Source organism: Homalodisca vitripennis, chromosome 1, assembly GCF_021130785.1.
Source record: "Homalodisca vitripennis isolate AUS2020 chromosome 1, UT_GWSS_2.1, whole genome shotgun sequence".
Lineage (NCBI taxonomy): Eukaryota > Metazoa > Arthropoda > Insecta > Hemiptera > Cicadellidae > Homalodisca > Homalodisca vitripennis.
The window spans coordinates 65,605,548-65,625,524 of NC_060207.1; the positions used below are offsets into that span (position 1 = coordinate 65,605,548).

Here is a 19,977-nt window from a genome sequence, read left to right on the forward strand (position 1 = left end):
AAAAACAAATTTCCTGGTAAAAAACATTTATTCAAATAAACCCTTCACCACTTAACTTACCTGACTAATTTGGTTAACACCTACATTTAAGGTCCAGGGATGAAGTCTCCAGCAAGCCAAAAGCAAGTTTTATTCTACAATATTTTCCATTATCATACTAAATAAACCAAAAACCAATATTAACTGTTCCTTTAGATTAACATAATTACAACATTTGGGGAGAAAGGCAATACCAATTTTTCATTATGTTTATTATAAACTTATTATTTAAAATTTATACACTTATCACACACAACAACAAAGATCATACTTATAAAAATGTAACTTGGAAACGGTCCAGTGTTTGAATCATTAAGAAACTGTTGAGTCACTTTTGTTTGTATTTGTATGCAATAGTCTCATAGGCAAATAATCAATAATTATTGGATTTAACTTCAAATAATTTAGTCTTCTTAGTTTTTCTTGCAGTTTCTTTACTTTTGTTTGTGTTCCTGAAAGTCACATATGGTATTCTGCAAGTCTGAGAGGTTTTCTTTATTGAAATCATGCAATTGTTGTATTGTCTGGCTCGGAATTCGAGCCACAAGAAATGTGCTATTGACTGGTGAATCAGCTACCTGAGGTGCAAGGGGGCTCTTGAAAGGTTTTCTCTCATGAAGGAACTTCTCATAGCTGCTTACATCATGCCTGGAAAAGCCGTGTTAAGAAAGACACTAATCAAATTACTGTATCTTTACTACTAGCATTAACCCATTAAAAACTGAAAAAATTACCTGCTTCATATTGGACCCCAAGACTGATTATTTTTTATTGTTTTAAGAAAGAAAAAAAAAACAAAACAAAAACAGGTGAACGTAGCACAAAACAATATATTACATTGTATAAGTATTATGAACTTATTATTGTTAATTCTTATTAAATAAAGACAGTGTTTTGAAAAAATAAAAAAGGATTTGTACTATTTACACAATTTTTTTGTAACCCATCACTAATTTTTTGGGGTTTTTGTCAATTTTACTATCACTGCTGTTGTTCATACTATGAGGCATTTAATGATTATCAATAATTATTGTGTCTTGTAATTTACTTTCACTTGTTCACTACCACATTCTTTTAAACTATCTTCAATAAATGACAAAATTATTACAATTTACAAATAATATATATTAATATAGAAAATACAAACTGAAATAAAAACTACATTTACAAAACAATTATAATTTGTTTCTGTGCCATAGATAATCTCAGTAATCAGTAGTTTATAATTGTAAAAGTTGTCTAAATACATGAACAAAAGTAATTTTTCCTTTGTAAATTATACAATATCTGTTTTAGCAAACCAAACATAACGAAACAACAATGAAACTCACTTTCGGGGAATGAGTTCTGAGAAAAAACCCACCAGTAAAAGGGTTAAAGTTGTACATTTTTCTATTTCTACATTTGATATTTTTTATGTGTAATGAGAGAGGGTTAGTTTGATTTCTGACCTCCTTCATCACCAAAAACAAATTAAATCTATAGGAATATCATAGTAAAAAACACAAATTTTTATCAGGATCATGATATCCAAACAAAACCAGACAAATAGAAAGAAAACTATGTTCCTAAAAAAGATATTTTTTGGCTAAAATTTTTAGTGGAAACAAGTAGTATATGTAATTTTTCTAAACTATACTAGTTAAAAATAGACTACAACTGCCTTTTGTGGGCTTAATTCTCAAAATTGTATAGAGCATTTACATTTTCTCCTAAATATAATTAATTTGAAAGTCCTCTCCTGAGACCCTAAATTCTCTAGGTGAGCATTCCTGGCCACTAATCCTTGCTAACTACCTAACAATAAATAAATATATATATATATATATATATATATATATATATATATATATCCTTTCAACTAGTCAATCCCAGGGGCACTATGTACAACGATAGAATTTTCAAATAGTTTTTTTGTATTATATATTAAGGGTAACTCAAACTGTGACTTCATTAAAACTAAAATATATAAACAACTTTACTTGTAGTGACAGTGATTCTAACTTGTTTCACTCATAAGTTTTATAAGACAAAATGTTTGTTATGATACTAATTCCAAAACTTTAACTATCAAATCTTTTAACGCCAAGTTCTTTTGTAAAGTTTTATCCTATTACAGAAGTATTAAAAAATTAATAAAATTACAATACATTTTAATTTTTTAAATAAAAAAGCCACCTTTTTATTTGGTTAAATGGTTGATTAACAGATAGAAATCGGTCTGATGCTTTTTTGTTATTTTTTAAACGATTCATCAATATTTCACTTTATATGTATCAGTAAGCATGAAATCAATTAACATTATTTTTATAAAAAATTATATTTTTTTACAAAACCATACATGAACATAAAGTGATGAGAAAAGTAAAGAAATACAAATGTTGGGAAACAGTAAGACAGTTTTTGTTAAAGGTTTTGTTTGTTTATGAGTAGTCTTCCATAGTATAGTAAACCTCAAAACAAACTTCTAGGTGTAGTGTCAAATTATCAGCACATGTTTTGCACAAGAATGTGATTTCATTCCTCAAACCTGGAGAGAGAAACCATATACTTCACAGTCACGATTGGTCTCTTCTGGATGAAGTGCGATTTGTTGTTGAGACGTTCAGTGAGTGCTAATTCTCTTTCACTTTAACTGGGAAGCACGCAGCTGCCTCAACTGCCCATTGTTTGTGCCAGCTTGCTTTAAACATGGTCCCCTAATAAAACTTTTTATAAACTGTGTCATCGGCTTCTTTAAGTTTGTTTCTAAATGTACAAAACAGGAATTGTAAATTCTTATCTCAAAGTCAAAAAAGGTTATGCAATGTCCACTGCTTCCATGTCTGGTATAGTTATTATATTTGGTTTGGCTGTTGAATATTTGTTTGGCCACTTATTAGTTACATCAGTCAATTCGGTCTTGCTGGTTTTGTTATCTATACTGAACAAATGAAAATCTCTTTTGTTTCACCAACTAACAACTGATATATTATTATTTCTTTATGAAACGATGCCTCCCTTTTCCAATTTATAGATTAGGAGGAACCCCTGCCTTAGTTGGCATAACGGTACATGTGAGTGAACAATTTGATTTTAGTACCTACCTGGCTAGATCTGAGCTAGTGTAATTATACCTGTTGGTATAAATATGTAAGCCAATTGCAGGATCGGTTGGATCTTTCAAAACTACAAACTTGCACAGAGTTTTAACTTTGTGCGTAGTTTTTAGAAGAGTCGGAGTTTCTATTAGTTTTTGGTTTCCAAAATAAGGGACGAAATCATATATTATGTAGCCGTTTGTGAAGATTCAAATAACACAAAATACCTTCATTCCAAATTTAATTCGTTTTTGTGGATTGTAAATTCTAAACTATAACTTCGTCTACAGCCACATAACTGCTGGGACGGCCAAATAATTTACACATCTCGCTCATATTGTCAATCAGAGGCTGTATTAGAAAGCACTTTAGTTTGGATGGTTACAGTACATTTGCCAAAAAATATGAAATTAGTTTTTGGAAAATACTACACTAAAGAACACACACATGATTCTTCCATTTTGTACTGAAGTATTCTTCAATGGAGTAATTGGAATCAAACCCATATTTATGATGACACAAAGGAAAGCTTTCAAATAACATGGTGAATGTGATTCCATCTTTTCAGTCATGAGTTAGGTGAAATAATTGTGCTGGTTACAAATATATAAATATAAAAACTCAAATGTTTCGTGATAAAATTTCAATTGATTTCGAATTAGAGTCAAAGGAAATAGGTAAATTAGGTCCTCTGTAAATGGGTATTGTACGTCTAGGACCTGGATCATTACTATTTACTTGAGTCCAGAGAAGGTTTTGCATGGACCTATTTTAGGTTGGTGCTTAACTTTCATATTCTAAGTAGAATTCACTCTCACTCAAATTGTGCAAAATAATGTACTGTTGCATTATACTCAACTTCGTCAACACTTGAAAAGCGTTCATAACCTTAAGAACGAAGTCAGAGTCATCTGCATTAGTCATGATAATGTCAATATTTCTTCAAAGTATGGCATATTTATAAAGTTAAAAATATACTTATATATAATATAAACCAATAAAACTGTACAAAAAACTTATAAAGGAAACAACCAATGAACGGGAATGACAAAGTTAGAGTGCAAAAGAAGCTTCAAATAATGACAGGAAGTAAACTCACAATGTGCGCTTCAAGCACATCCGACACAGAACAAAACAAAGGAACAGATGTTATCAAATGTAGTCAAAAAAGTAGGCAACGAAATTGACTTGCCCAACCACCTCAACACAAATTCAACACCTTATGGCCACTAATATTAAAAGAATTATTTGTGGAATAACTCGCTTTGGGCATTCAAAAAGTTAAGTTACTACTTTTTTGAGAGTCAAAATTTTTAAAACTACTAAAGTAATTCAATTTTAAAACTTAGTACTATAAAGGATACTCTAAGTCTTTATGCGGTTGTTCAGAGTTATCAGGTTCAAGCAAGTTGTGTTGAATGAGGATGTTTTCAAATTCCTGCTGCCTTTCTTCAAGTTCAGCTACATAATGTTTACTATCTATCAATTCTTTATTTATTTCACAAATGTCAGCCTCGTCTTGTTTATTTAACTCTTCTAGTTCGTTCTGGAAAATAATATACAAATTTTATTAAAAACATATTTATAAAAATGAGATGATTTGATAAACAAGGTACAAGTACGGATACATGTCGTACAGGCTTCACTGAGCTTGCTTACAAAATTTCAAATCAATAGCTCATTTCATTCTAGAGATGTTCTGCAAGATAGACATACAATCATACAGAAAAGAGAGTTTTACATTCTCCAGACAGATAAAAGAAATACTGTCAGCCTTCTGAGTGATAGGCTTCAATAATGCCTAGACAAATTCCATGGTTTAACATGCACCATCATATAACTCATTCTTATCTATGTATAAATTAAGTTTCATGCAAAATGAAAAGTTTATAGATTATATGTCTCTTGAGATACCTTGCCACATGATATATTCACAATTTTAAACAGTAAGTTAGATTTTATAGTGTTCAAATAATAAAAGTTTTGGTGAGCTAGGAAGAGTACAAGAATGCGTTGAAATCATATCTTGTTACCAATTTATAATGCTAACTTTCCACTCAGTTATTTTATTTTTTAACTCTATGAATAAAAATGCCACATGTTGAAACCTCATATGATTGAACTCAGTTTGTTAGAATTATTTAACCCTAGAACTGGCATGCAATCCAGATGTATCGAATAGCAACAGTGGGTATTCTAAGTTAGCTATCGGCACATTCAAAACATCAAGTCAGGATAGCTGTGCAGTCTAAGGTGCTACTCTTGGACATGGGAGATAGCCTTGGAGTTGTGGATTCGATTCCCATACCTGACGTTAGGATTTTTGCGGTCTGGTGTACACTTATCAGAGTCACTGGTCTGGCTTATGGTAAAGCCGATGACAAGGCCAACCTTTAATTAACGGTGTTTGGTTTGGGTGAAAATTGATGGGATCAGTGATTTTCTCATATAAGAGTACCAGACCCAAAAGATATGTTTTGCATTTTTTTTTTTGACTATTAAAAAAAACCACTTGGTTTATGTTTATTGTATTTACTATCAAAGTATGACCATAATAACAGCTTATAAGAGTAAAAAAAATTTATACCACAATAACACCCACATTTTAATATGCAGAAGTCCGTACTCGCTGTAGGAAATAAAATTGTCATAAATTATGACTTTGTCAGTTCTAGGGTTAATCTACTATTTACTCTATACACAGTTAAGAACATATTAACATACAGTACGAGGACGTACAAATAAAATTAAAAACAATCAGATAGTTCACAATAAGCACTTATCTTTACAAATGGATTTACAAAAATCATTGCAAATGCACAAAATTGCAATAGTTAATTAAATATTTTTTGAAAGTTGACAGATTTGTTCTAATAATATGAAAAAAAACAATTAGTTTTTTATGGAAAACTGAATTAGCTATTGGAAAATATTCACTTTAGATATAATAAATCAAATTTTATTTTTCATAAGTAATAACAATAAGAATTTACATGGAATGAAAGATTTTAACTCAAATTTTTCAAAACAATGCCAAATACAGCAGTTTTACTTTAGTTTTGTTTTTTATGGTTATAATTACTTTGTTACCATCTAAATAAAAGAATAAATGAATATGTGAAGCATAAAAAAGAAAACGGTAAATTCACATCATGTTACATAGTTATCTAATAAAAACAAATTATTACATAGAGTACACACACCGCTGTTTTCTAGACAAAATATACATATAGTATTTATATATTGGTACAAGAAAAATTAACACATTTGTACTGCAGATACAAGGAATATCATGAGAGAGTAATTGTAAAGACTAGGCACAGGAAGAGAAACATGAGCTTTGCAGAATAATCAGCTATGTTTCCAGTCCATTGTATAAAGTACTCGACTGTAAGAACTATAGTTGTAGTTTAATGTGATACATGTATGTAGTTGATAATATTCGGGAACTGTCAGACACCTCTTCATCAAAGAGTAGATTTCTCTGTCTTAAGAGCCATTTGACAAATCCCCCAGATGTTGCTGGAGTGATTCACACCTTTGGTGCAGTGTAAATGCAAGCTACCTCTCTTTCTCCTTAAATCATTTCTTTTTTTTTTATTTATTCAAGTTATTGCAGTCTACTTCTTCTTCTCGACAACAGGAAGCTATGAGTCTTTAACTATGTCATAAGGAAAACAAAAGTGAGAATGGGAGTAAGATTGTGGATGGGTGGGAGGAAGGGAGAGGGAGAGAGAAAGTGCCCTCCCACCAGCTTTTCCACATATGAGTGAGTCTCATATACAAGGTGTGTCCAAAAAGTATCCGACCTTGACGTCTGGTATGAACTGACATTACTCTGTGGCAAAGGCAATCTGGTCCCCTTCAAAGTACTCCCCTCCACCCCCACTACCTTATTCCAATGCTCCTCCCACTTCCGGAAACACTCCTTAAATTCATTTTGCGGAATGGCTAACAGGTCCTTTGTCGCATTTTGTTTTATTTGTTCAACATCGTCAAATCTTTTTCCTTTCAAAGGAATTTTTAATTTCGGAAATAGCCAGAAGTCACAAGGAGCTATGTCAGGACTGTAGGGAGGCTGTCGTAGTTGGTTGATGTCGTGTTTGACCAAAAGACGCGGAATAAGATTTGAGGAATGAGCTGGCGCGTTGTCGTGGTGCAGGATCCAGTCACGGCTTGTCCACAGTTCAGGTCGTTTCCTTCGCACTGCATCTTGTAGCCGCCTTAGGACCTCAAGATAATACTCCTTATTCACTGTCTGGCCTCTTGGAGCATATTTGTGATGAACAACGCCGTCCTGGTAAAAAAAAAAAAAAACTGTCAGCATTTTCTTGACATTGCTTCAACTTTGTCTTGCTTTTTCGGCCGTTGCTCTCCGCGAGTTTTCCACTCTGAAGATTGAACCTTTGTTTCAGGGTCTTAGCCATAAACCTATGACTCATCACCAGTAATAACTATTTTAAATAGCCCTGGGTCACTTTTTATCAAATCCTGACTGTCCTGTGCGATTTCAAGTCGACAGTTTTTTTGGTCAGCAGCCGAGGAACAAATTTTGCCGAAACACGGTTCATTTTTAAATCTTTGTGTAAAATGTTACAAACTCACGATTTTGGTATTCCTAAATTTTCTTCCAGCTCTCGGACAGTCAATTGACGGTTTTCATTAATTGCTGCACGAACACGTTCAACATTTTCAGCGTTTCTGGCCGTTGAAGGCCTGCCAGATCGGTCATCACTCTCCACTGATATGCGGCCATTTTTAAACCGCCTAAACCACTCTTTTATTTGTGTATCGCTCATAGACACGTCACCATAAACTTTCTGTATCATAGTAATCGTCTCTGATGCTGAATGGCCAAGTTTTTGGCAAAATTTAATGCAAATGCGTTGCTCAGCACATTCAGTCATCTGAAACCTTGAGTAGGTTTCCCATTTAGTTTCAGAAAGTGAGTTGTAAAGTAGAAGAGAGCAGAAAAGCTTGTCAAACCTCATTGTAGACGGTACTGATTAAGTTAGACAAAGCTATTTATATGTCCAGTAGAGAGCAGAATAGATAATTGAACCTCGATAAGAAGAGTCTCAAGGGGATTTATCAAACTCATATTTTAACAGAAAGCATAGTTTAACTGTTGAGTACTACAGTATTGTAGTTACAAAATAATACTGTATAACAACGGTAGATAAAAATTTAAACAAACACAAAAAACACAAGAGAGGTAAAATTCCTGTAAATCTCTCCTACTGTTCTGTCTGTAAAAATACTGTAAGCTAATTTTAATTCATTTCATAACTTGCAGTTTGTTGAAGTACACATGCTGTTAATAAATTCATTAAATAATTTGAGTTAGATGGATGTCAATAGGTAGCTAATAAGACACTAAATAGTTCATAATTTCACTTCACAACACTTTCACTCATACAACTTATGTTCTCATAAAATTACACAGATCTGGCAACAGACGCAACAGTAACTATTGGTGCTACAAACAACAGAAATTCACATTACATGTCTAAAGTGTCGGAAAGGAGAGTGTTTCAATATCTAGACCTGTGCTTAATGTTTTTTTAATTAAAAAGCATGTCACTGACCATGGGAAATATGCACTAGAGATAATGAATTCGTGCTATAAAGGTTTTAATATGTAAAACAACATACTACTGAGGTTAAACTCATACTAAAAGGTTTGACCAGGATTGGGTAAAAACGAGATTAGAAAATGTATGTGTAGATAAAGTTGTACTATTGAGGATCATATTAGTGAGTCTATGGAGTTTGTTTAGACTGTGGTAAAAGGAAAAAACTAAGACATCTGTTGTTATTGTTTACAGACCAAGGACCTCTGATGTATATTAGTACAGATTTAGAGGCAGAGTCAGTAGTATTCAGCTGGCTGGACTGTCCAGCCTCTATTCATCCCATGTAATAGCATGAGTAGCCGAGTCCTCAGACGTGAGAATCGGACTAAAAATTTAGTAGATCTAATGTTATGATCTACAACTTATTTGGCACTCATAGTAGTAAGAAAGAAAAATCTAAATTTCAGTGCTATGAAAACTACAAGCCAAACACTGATAAGGAAGTAAGCAATTTTTAAGACAACTGTATAAGAAGGTTTTTACTATTCCAAACACCTACAATTTAAAAATAATTATCATATAATTATACTAAAGTTATTTGTTATTAATAAAGTAAAGTTGTATTTCAAAATAAAACTGCACAGTTACTGTCAGTTTAAGAATTATATTGAGTCTTGATATGTTAACATAGTTTTCATCTTTTGTTTTCCAACTTTATTTGTACTTACACATCTTTCCTCCAATTCTTCTGACAGCCTCTTCAATACCTTGATTCCTTCAAAATCAGACCCGTTATCAGTTTGGTAACAAAACTTTGAAATATCACCAAGTTCTCTCTCAAGAACAGAGATATTTTTTTCTAAATGTATAAATATTGTCTTCAACTGCTCAAACTCCATACTATAAAACTGAAAAATAAAAATATAAATGAAATCAATACTTGTTAGTCCTAACTTCACCTTGTTAATAACAACTTATTTATTTCAAACTATAAACTAACCAATGAAACAGGGCAATAATATTTTATATTTCCGAAATTCATCCCCTTTTCTTCTTTTAAAACAGAAGATTGTGAATAAACTGTCCATAATTTCATTCCTAATAAATTCAACCTAGACATTTATCTACATTACAAATCTGCTACTTGAAAGGTTTTGTATTCATTGCATGTGAAAAGCACTTTATGAATAATGTAATTATCATTGATTAGTATTTTAAGAACATTAACTATTCAAAATTTTATTAGAGCTGAGGGCGCAGGTGATAGGTAATTATAATTTTCAAACATTCATATCTTAGCTTCTTAAATAAAGAAAGTTTTTCAATTTGATGGTAGTATAAGTCAATCAATCAATCATCTTTATTTACAGTAACATTAAGAAACATACTGGCGTCAAAAATATTATACAATCAGTACAAACAATTAATAATATGTGAGTATGAATTACAATGTTGAAATTATTTCTCTTTACTGATGTGTAGCATCAAAGAATTCTTTCAATGAATAGAGCGGTCTTATCTTGAGCCAGTAGTGAAGTCCTGTTGTTAGTAGTTTCCCTCTCTTTTAAAGATGTGGGCAGAGCATTGTATAACTTGCATACGATGTAACTTGGTTTTCTTTAGAACTGGGCTGTGCGATGAGATGGAAGGGAAAAGTCGGTGGCATACCGGGTGTTGTAGGAATAGATGTTTTCACCTCTTGTATGTAAGTCCCAATCTCTTGTTTGAAGTATGACAGTTTGAATGTAGAGAGTCACAACTGTTAGTATTTCAAGAGATTTTAAAGCATTCCTGCAGCTGTCTAGTGGTTGCAAGTTCGACAAAACTTGAATGGCTTTTTTCAGCAGTACTAAAATACTATTAAGATTGCTCTCGGAAGTTCCTCCCCAAACAGCTATACCATAGCGGATGTGTGATTCTATCATGGCATAGTAAGCAGTTTTTGTTGCATCCAGTCCTGCTGCCCAATATATTCTTCTGACCACATATACTCCAGTGCTGATTTTTTTACAAAGGCTATTAATGTGGCTAGTCCATCTAAGGCCAGTATCAAGAGACAGACCAAATAATTTTGTTTCTTCTTCGGAGGTGATGTTTGGTAAATCTAAAACAGGTTCTGCTAGTCTACTGAAGTTGAAGTGCACTGTCTTGGATGCATTTAATGCTAGGTCATTTTGGCTGCAGTAGTTAATTACTTTGTCAAGTGTGGATAATGAGTCTTTATAAAAGTCTTGTGCTTTGTTGTTTCTCTGAAGGAGAGTAGTGTTGTCAGCATACATGATACATTTTGTGTTTCTATTTGCTTTGATGATGTCTGGCAAGTCATTAGTAAACAAAATGTACAGAAATAGCCCCAGGACTGAGCCTTGAGGTACTCCTCTTTTCATGGGCTGCGGCTCAGACATATATGTAGTCTTTATACCTTTTGTGATATCTTGGACTTCTACAATCTGTGTACGCCCTTCAAGGTAACTGGCAAACCATGCACTTTCTTTACCTGTTATGCCCATAGCAGCTAGTTTTTTTACTATTAGTCCATGTCCCAGGCAATCAAAAGCCTTACTGTAGTCTATAAGAATTGCTGAGACTTGTTTGCGGAAATCTAACAAATACAAAAACAAATACTGATCGATAATGAATTCGACAATACAAGTAAGTGCGCTATTAGTAGATTTACCTTTCAAGAATCCGTGTTGGTTTTCACTCAGGAGTTGTTCATGGTTAAGGAAGGTTAATAATTGAGTTAGGACAATCTTTTCAATAATTTTAGAAAATGGAGAAATTAATGAAATTGGTCTATAGTTTTTTATTTCAGTGCGTGAGCCTTTTTTATGTAAAGAGTAAATTTTGGCAATTTTTAGTGAGGCTGGAAACTGGCTGAGTGCAAAAGACTTGTTGACTATGCCAGCAATAGGAGCTGTGAGTTGCAGAGCGCAATGCTTAACTACTTTCGCTGGTATCTCATCGAATCCACAGGAGAGCTTAGGTTTTAAGGAAGCTATTGAATCTTGAGTATCTTTCTGAGTGACATGTTTAAATCTAAAAGGACTGGAATAGTTGAATGTAACTGGTTGCTGAAAATTAGGTAAAGTGGGTTTAGGTTTCTGTTTTAGGGTTTCTTCAGCTACTTCAGAAAAGAATTTGTTGAAATGATTAGCTATAAACTCAGGATCACTTATAGTTCTTCCATTTAAATGAATTTCAAGTGAATTTGTCTCTGATGATTGTTTGCTGTGTCTCTCTAAATTAATAACTTGCCACAACACTTTAGGTTTGTTTTGAGCTAGTGTTATTTGGTGTGCAGTGGCATTGCGCTTGACTGTTCTTAGTGTCAGATCATAAATTTTCTTTTTCAAGGTCATATTTTCCTTATCAATTTTTGTACCACTCATTTGGTACTTTGTGTAGGGCTGTTATGTATTCATTTTTGTACTAGATAGAAAGATGATCATAGAGTGGCCTTGAGTTTTTCCTAGTTTTCGATCTTGATTTTTTTAATGGTGATAAAAAAGTGAATGTAAGAAGGTATCAGTTAAAATTTTCAGAATTATGTTGTGTGTTTATTATTAGTAAGGTTTTGAATTGAATTGAAAACACCTTTATTAATTGAATATGCATTTTGTGTACATTGATAAAGTTCAATTAAGATGCGACACTTCCTGACTAAATGGAGGCCACTCATTTTTTTCATTGTTTGTTGATGTATTAAGTTATTATTTTAACATTTGTTGTCCTTTTATCACTGTACCTGCAAAACCTAAATGTAAACTTAAAACCTGGTATACTCCTCAACTTAAGGATGAGAGCTTATCTTTTAGTATTATATGACAGATGGAAACTAAGCTTAGATGCTAGAGACAAGATTATTTTTAATAACTTCAAAAAACATTACAATCTAGAAATTAATAAGGCGAAAAAGATTGCTAATGACAAAATGATTACAAATGCAAAGAATAAATGTAAAACAGCATAGAGAGTTGTAAAAAATGAATCTGGTAATCTGAATGGGCCTAGTAATAATATTGTACCTGTAACACCTGATGTCTTCAATAAGTTTTTTGTCAACCCTAGTTGTAATAGTTTAAATACAATTGTTAATGACGATGCCAGCAACATATCATATTTTGATCTCTTAATAACTATCCTCGCCCTGTTAATGTTATTGAACATGATTTCAAATGGAATATAATTGACTGTGATACTGTAATTTCTGTTGTTTCCAAAATGAGCTGTTCACGTAGTGAAGACTTATATGGAATGTCCAACTTTGTTTAAAAAAATATTATAGATGTAATAATTGTACCTCTTACTTATATAATTAATTGTATGTTAGTTGAGGGTCAGTTTTCTAGCTGTTTAAAATTTTCTAAGGTTACCTCTATATTTAAGAAAGGAGACAAGAATTTACCAGAGAACTACCGTCCTATTACAATAGTCCCGATAATTAGTAAAATAATAGAATCCTGTTTAATAAGGCAACTTTTTCAGTATTTTACATCAAACCATTTTATCTATCCTTATCAATTTGGCTTTAGACCAAATCACTCCACTGTAATGGGTGTTGAAGCAATTATTGAGGCTGTATTGAATTGTTTTGAAAATAAGTTGGTGGCTGGAACTACACTGATCGATTTGAGCAAGGCTTTTGACACTGTTAATCACTCTATTTTATGTAAAAAACTTGAATTTTATGGAATAAGGAATTTGGAATTACAATTAATTGAAAGTTATCTAAAAGACAGAGAACAAAAGGTTTATGTTAATAACCATTCCTCAGAATTCTTAAGTGTAGTTTCAGGGGTATTGCAAGGCTCTGTTTTGGGACCCTTTTTGTTTTTAGTATTTATTAATGATTTTAGTATAAATGAACCATGTTTTTCAATGTTATATGCACATGATACAACCTTGTTATGTTATAATATCGATCCTATTAATGTTAAAACCCAGCTTACAGATTCTCTAGAACAAGCCAAAATCTGGTTCTCTGTAAATAACCTAATGATTAATGAAACTAAGACTGAACATATACTATTCTCACTAAAACATAATATAGACATTTTGTATGATCCTTATTTTTATCCTGTCAAGCTGTTGGGTATTTATCTTGACACTAAACTGAGCTGGGATGCACATGTTAACTATCTTTGCAAAAAACTATCTAGAGTAACTTGTCTCTTAAGAACGTTAAGATCATGTGTCAGCTTGGAAACTTTGTTAATGGTCTACTTTGGTCTGTTTCATTCGCAACTCAACTATGGTGTAAGACTCTGGGGTAACTCAAGTGCAGCCAAAAAAGTTTTTGTTTGGCAAAAAAAGGCAATAAGAGCTATCACTGGTTTATCAGCTTCTGACTCTTGTAGAGCAACTTTTCCTGATCTCCATCATGACATTGAGTTGCATGTATATATACAGTAATCTGCTATATGTTAAAGAACATTTTGGTATGTTTAATAACCACAGTTTTTATCATAATTATGAGACCAGACAATGCCTTAATTTAGTGACCCCAAATGTTAGGTTGGCCAAGACTCAGAAAAGTTTTAAATTTCAACAGTACATATTGTTTAACAAGTTACCATTAGCAGTAGGGCAATTACCTTGTAATAAATATAAAAGTGTGATATGTAGTTGGTTAAGAAGAAAATGCTTTTATACCACTGAAGAATATTTTAACTGTGATTTTAATGATCTAAGAATTTGAATGTTGTTGTAATTTTTAATATACAATTTGTGGTTGTAACATTATGACTTAGCTGTATTAACTTGACGAAGCTTATTGTAATTTGTGTTACTTAATAGCCAATAAAGAATCTGAATCTGAATCTGAATCTCATTCAAAGCACACTACAGCTGTTATGATTAGTAAAATTTATTGTAAATATTGTGACATGTGTTTGTTCTTTAAGCTTACTTTAATATAGTTATCAATACCAGGGAAGTTATGTCTGGCTGGCGGCACATGGCCAAGGCCATCCAAAAGCCATTGTGCAAAAGCTCTCTTAAGCATCGTGATTAGATCCTCAAGTTTTTGGATTTTACTGATCTGAACTATCTCGAGGGATGCTTTTTAGATCGCAGTCTGCACAGATGACCTAAGGCATTACTGCAGTCCATTCAACTACTAGTTCATTTAATGTGGAAAGCTCAAAAAATTTAAAAAATGTTTGTTTGCTTGGAACAAGAAATTAAGGAATTTTATTGCACTCAGTGTTAAAGGACCCTTTTGCTGCTTAAAAATTATTCAGAATGAGTAAGGTTGAGAAAGGGGTGAACTCATGTTGAGACTCCATAACACATCCATCATAGAGAGGGCACTATCTAAGTCATGTTATTTTGGAAGAAGATTACAGTTGTGTTTAATGATGTACCTGTCACTGCAGGTTTACCAGGTTACCCAAGTTTTTGCTAAACACAATCATTCTACTGGCAGCCAGTCAGCAGTACGCAATCATATAATGGCGGGCAGTAGGTTATATTTGGAACCACAATATTTTCGTGGGACTATAACTATGCATGAATTTCGGGCTCAGGAATTACATATGTGAATTTTTATAATGTCCCTAGAATTTTTACTATGGATGGATTGATTCCGATAATCATACCACAATGTTTTTAAATATAAATTCGTACAGGGTACACTTGGATTACATTTATATGGCCAGTAATATGTAACTGTCAACATGGTAACCCATTCTGTATGTCTAAAACATTTTACAATTTAAGTTAATGTGTCAGGTAACCACAAGCATTCAATTAAAAAATTTTATTGATTAATAAAAGTATATAGACAAAAGAAAAGCACATTAATTTACATGAGAGTCAATTTTATTATGGTTATTATTGTGTTGCTTTGCAACTGAAAATGGGAAAAGATTTTGCCACTGTACTTTCTCTGTAAACATAAAACTTATTTCCAATTTTATTTCTGAACTCCATAACACACGCACGCACGGACACGCACACATACACATTTGTATTTTTTTGTGTCCACAACTAAATTTTCTACAGTTTGGTTATTTTAGACATTTCAATCACCTTATATTTTGTTATAAAAAATTCAAAAACACGTGGCACCCATGATAAACATTCACTGCCACAGACTTCTTTCAGGAAATTATGAGTTTTAGTAGCAGTTTTTCCAAATTTAAAGTGAAATTGTACAATGATTCTTTGCTCTACTACAACACTAACAATTTTGTGTTAAAGATATTTGTTTTGTGGTTACGTTTTCTTTATTATTTAAATAACATTTTTCCTGTCACCTGTCTTAATTTTATCGTTTGATTATTGGTTATTGTTCCTTTATTATTTATGACATTATTTAATTATTTTAACTATTTCTATTAATTTGAATCATGTGACTTTAATATTTTAGATACATTGATAACGATTGATAGTTCTGTTATTTGATATATATAAGTATCAATGATGTTAATAAACGATATCAGAACTGGGTCCACTTATCGTACTCTGCCCGGATGTTTTCGTTCTTCGCCACTATCATATGCATGCAGACCACACTGATGGCTGGGCGCACTTGTGTCAGCCTAAGAATTCGTATTCTCAGACGGTCTTAAATAACAAAAACGTTGTTTATTTAGGTCAAAATTCTCACCAATTTCAGAATATTGTTATTTAACATATCTAAAGATGGCATTACGGCTGATGTCAGCAGGAAAATATGCGAAGTTGACAAGGTTATGTGACAGCCCGGATAGATGTAGAATAAGGAATTATTACTCTGCATGAAAAAAGTAGTTCCACTTAATGTTTTACAACTTTATTTCTCATTCCCACAGTTACTTCTTGAAACCTTAATATATAGATTTGTTCAGGAGGATGATAGCAATACAGTAGGTTAATAATGTGAAATTCATATTTGCTGCAAATCTTTTAATTCATCTACCTGACCATTAATTTCATATCTACACCTAGTCTATTTTCATATTTACTACTTCCCATTCGAAAAAATGCAAAGTAGATCATATAAAGACTGCAGTATAATAAAAGACAGGCAGGGTATTATAAGTGGATCCGGTTTAAGTGTATTGCTTATTAAAATCATCACTACTTATATATCGAATATTAACAAAACCACCAACTGATATTAACATATCTGAAATACTAAATCAAAGTTACATGTTTCAAATCAATATAAATAGTTTTAACAATTACATAATGTCATAAATAATAAACAAACCATAACCATTAATTATATGATAAAACTAAGACATGTGATAGCAAAAATTACATTTAAATAATAAATAAAATGTATAGGCCTACCTAACAACAAACAAAACAAACATATTGAAGTAAATCATCTTTTAGTGCGTACCAGTAAGATTAAAGGCCGGGGCGGCAAATCACGAATTTGACGTTACCAACGTATTCTGCTCACCCTCCTGAACAAAAAATATATATAGTACTAGGGGGTGCAAATGACAAATAACATGATTTTAGGGGGTATATTGATAAGTGGTTAAGTTCCTAATGTTTTAATGTTCAGTTTGTGTGCTGTGTCTGGATAATCTGTTTACTTGAATATTATCTGCGGCCGGGACTGACAGCATATCTGTTATCTGAGTTCTACGGGGCATGGGTCAGTTCTACACAAGATATCGTGTTCAGTAGGTCGGATTGAGTGAGAGCGTTTACAATGATGAATCAACCATCCACTAGTTCAACCAACCCTAGTGAATTGTGTGTGTCGGAGTGTTTCGTAGGGCACGTAAAGAGTTTACGTTTTAACCAAAACGAAATTATCTCGGTACTTTGGGATTATACCGACCACACCCAGACATGAATCGTTATTTGACATTTTGCTTCTACTGATTACTAGATTAGCGTAGAACAATATTTCATCAATATAAAACAGGAATTGTCTTATCGCAAACCCCTCCCCACCCTCAGACAGAGGTCAAAGTCGAGCGGTCTAGTAGATAACGTGGTTGCAGAGTCTCGCCGCCCGTTCAGCTGGTGCGTCGCTTTGTTGTACTTCCGTGTTTTACCTCTACATTTCTCCAAACACAAAAATTCAACAAAAACAAACATTACCAAACTAAAACTAAAACCCAGCAGGGATCACTTCTGGCTGGTTTATACCTACCAGTTGAACCCACCACTGGGCACAGCAAAATCCGATGTGCCACTTCAATCTGGGCAACCTTATGGATGTCCAGTAGCGGCACATCACTAACCGCAAATGTTGAGATTCTGGGATTCATGGGCAATTCGATAGGTCTAGCCTACTGTGGAGGATGGCTGTTGGAGTTGGTGGGGTTTGTTCCCTTACCTCAGAGGCTCTTGTTAACCTCAACAAGGTGTGGCACCCCCTGCCTACTTTGACTGGAGAGGCTGGTTCACAGCTGGCCTCCCTTCTTCCGGGATGACTTTGAGATGTAGTGCCCTAATTCTTCCTCATGGATCTCGATAGGAGGCGGCCCCTACTCCCTAACCTTACCCATCCTGAATATCCTATCACTCCGGAGGCAGCGCAAAGGTCCTTACAGGACTAAGTGCAATTTGTAAGCTTCTTGTCCTAAGAGAACCAAAAAAAAAAAAAAAAAAAAAAAAAAAAAAAAAAAAAAAAAAAAAAAAAAAAAAAAAAACTCTTTATTGAAAAAACATTCAAAACTTGTTTTTATTCTTGATCACACTCCGCCACCCAAAATGCGAGTGCCTCCGGCCATCAGCGCGGGCTTCGGCAGCACCAAGGTCTGCCGATCAAAAATCAATTTATATTTTTGATCAGCCCCTCTAGAATTTTATATTTTACTGATAGGTACTATCTCGAGGGATGTTTTTCTTTTATTGACATCAGCGCGGGGCAGCCGAAGCCCGCGCTGATGGCCGGAGGCACTCGTAATTAATTTTTTTCTCGAAATTAAGAAAATCATTATTAATTTTGATCAAAATTCTGCTCATTTCTGTATTATTTTTCATTTACGTTTGCAAAGATGGCGGCGCAACCGATGACATCATCACGAGGTTCAATCATTGGTCACAAAAGGTCACGTGACGCTAGACGTGGATGTAGAACATGGAGATATTACTGAAAATTTATTAAATTTTTTATTTTATAGAACTTCGTTATTTCTCATTTCCACCCCATCAAACCTTATACTTTTTTGTTCTATAGGACGATTCCAATAAGTTAATAACGCAAAACTCGTATTTTTCCGCCCCGGCCGTTAATATGATAATTACCCACTGTTTGATAATATCGATATAAAAAAGTGTCTGTTTATCGTACTCTACCCTAAAAGACCAGCCCACAATCGAATTACCAATATATGATTATCCAAACTAACGAAACCAAAATTTTGGACCAAATTACGTTATAGGTATTTCAAATTTCAGTATAGGTCAATTGTTTTAAAGTTATACCTAAAAATAATTTAATAATAAATTAAAAAACTATGTAGGATGCGTATTTATAAAATGCAACATACAAAACAGTGTAGCCTAACATTTAGTTACTTTTTACTGTTTAGATAGGTCTGACAGCAAATGACATAAATACCACATGTAAATCTCCACTGTAGCATAGCCTACAAATGATTTACTTTGAATGAATTTGGAACAATATTGTTATCCAATACATTAAAAAGAGCTGGTATTGCTAAACTGTACATAACTATAATAAGAACGGTTTTGTATTCAATAGTTTGGCACAAAAATAATTCATAAGTTTTAATAGTCTCAAATATAGTATCAGACGACTTATAGGAGTAAATATGCATTTAACATGGAAAATTAACGTTCGATATATTTAGGTTCTGTAATAGGTAACTAAGTTTGACTAAAACGTTAATAGAATGAAATGGCCAACCTGTGATAGAAAAATGAGAATGTGTCAATTAAAAAACAAATAATCACAATCCACTACAAACATAACCACGTTTAAAAATCAGTCAACATTAAATAAAAAAAATTTAAAAAAATAAATAAATAAAAAAAAAATTAAATTGAAACGTCTGAAAAATGAAACAGTCAACAGAGAACGCTGGAACAAGAACTAAGTCTATGGTAAAACCAGGGTCAACTAGTGATGCGATAATGAGAGAACCGACTTCCTGATCCGGGTCACGAAATAATGATCTGAGTAATCTGCTAGACAGAAGAAAACTGTTTAAAATCTGAATTAATTATAGACGACAGTTTCACCTCGTTGTAAACTATTGCATTTAACTTACTTTGAACCATTTAAATATGTTTTACTGTACAGATAATACTAACGATGATTTTTTTATCAGTAACATTTCATGGCTCACAGGACGGAA

General features: G+C 32.9%; 1 protein-coding gene across 1 annotated transcript; it reads right to left on the minus strand.

Annotated features, from left to right (window-relative positions):
• Window positions 1–232: 232 nt before the first annotated feature.
• On the minus strand, window positions 233–19,678 carry LOC124363509 (coiled-coil domain-containing protein 150-like). Its single transcript, XM_046818760.1, has 4 exons — window positions 19,527–19,678; window positions 9,424–9,603; window positions 4,484–4,665; window positions 233–687 (listed from the first exon to the last, which is right to left on the minus strand). Exons 2-4 carry the CDS (start codon window positions 9,592–9,594, stop codon window positions 474–476), a joined length of 567 nt encoding a protein of 188 aa, XP_046674716.1. The 5' UTR covers window positions 9,595–9,603; window positions 19,527–19,678; the 3' UTR covers window positions 233–473.
• Between the last annotated feature and the right edge of the window lie 299 nt (window positions 19,679–19,977).

Bases quoted from the DNA above. Each gene is read 5' to 3' on its own strand.
- LOC124363509 (XM_046818760.1), bottom strand. From the start codon at position 9,594: ATGGAGTTTGAGCAGTTGAAGACAATATTTATACATTTAGAAAAAAAT. The intron at 4,666-9,423 runs GTAAGTACAAAT...ATTATTTTCCAG, and splicing joins AAGAATTGGAGGAAAGATGT to AACGAACTAGAAGAGTTAAA. The intron at 688-4,483 runs GTATCCTTTATA...CGGCTTTTCCAG, and splicing joins CAACCGCATAAAGACTTAGA to GCATGATGTAAGCAGCTATG.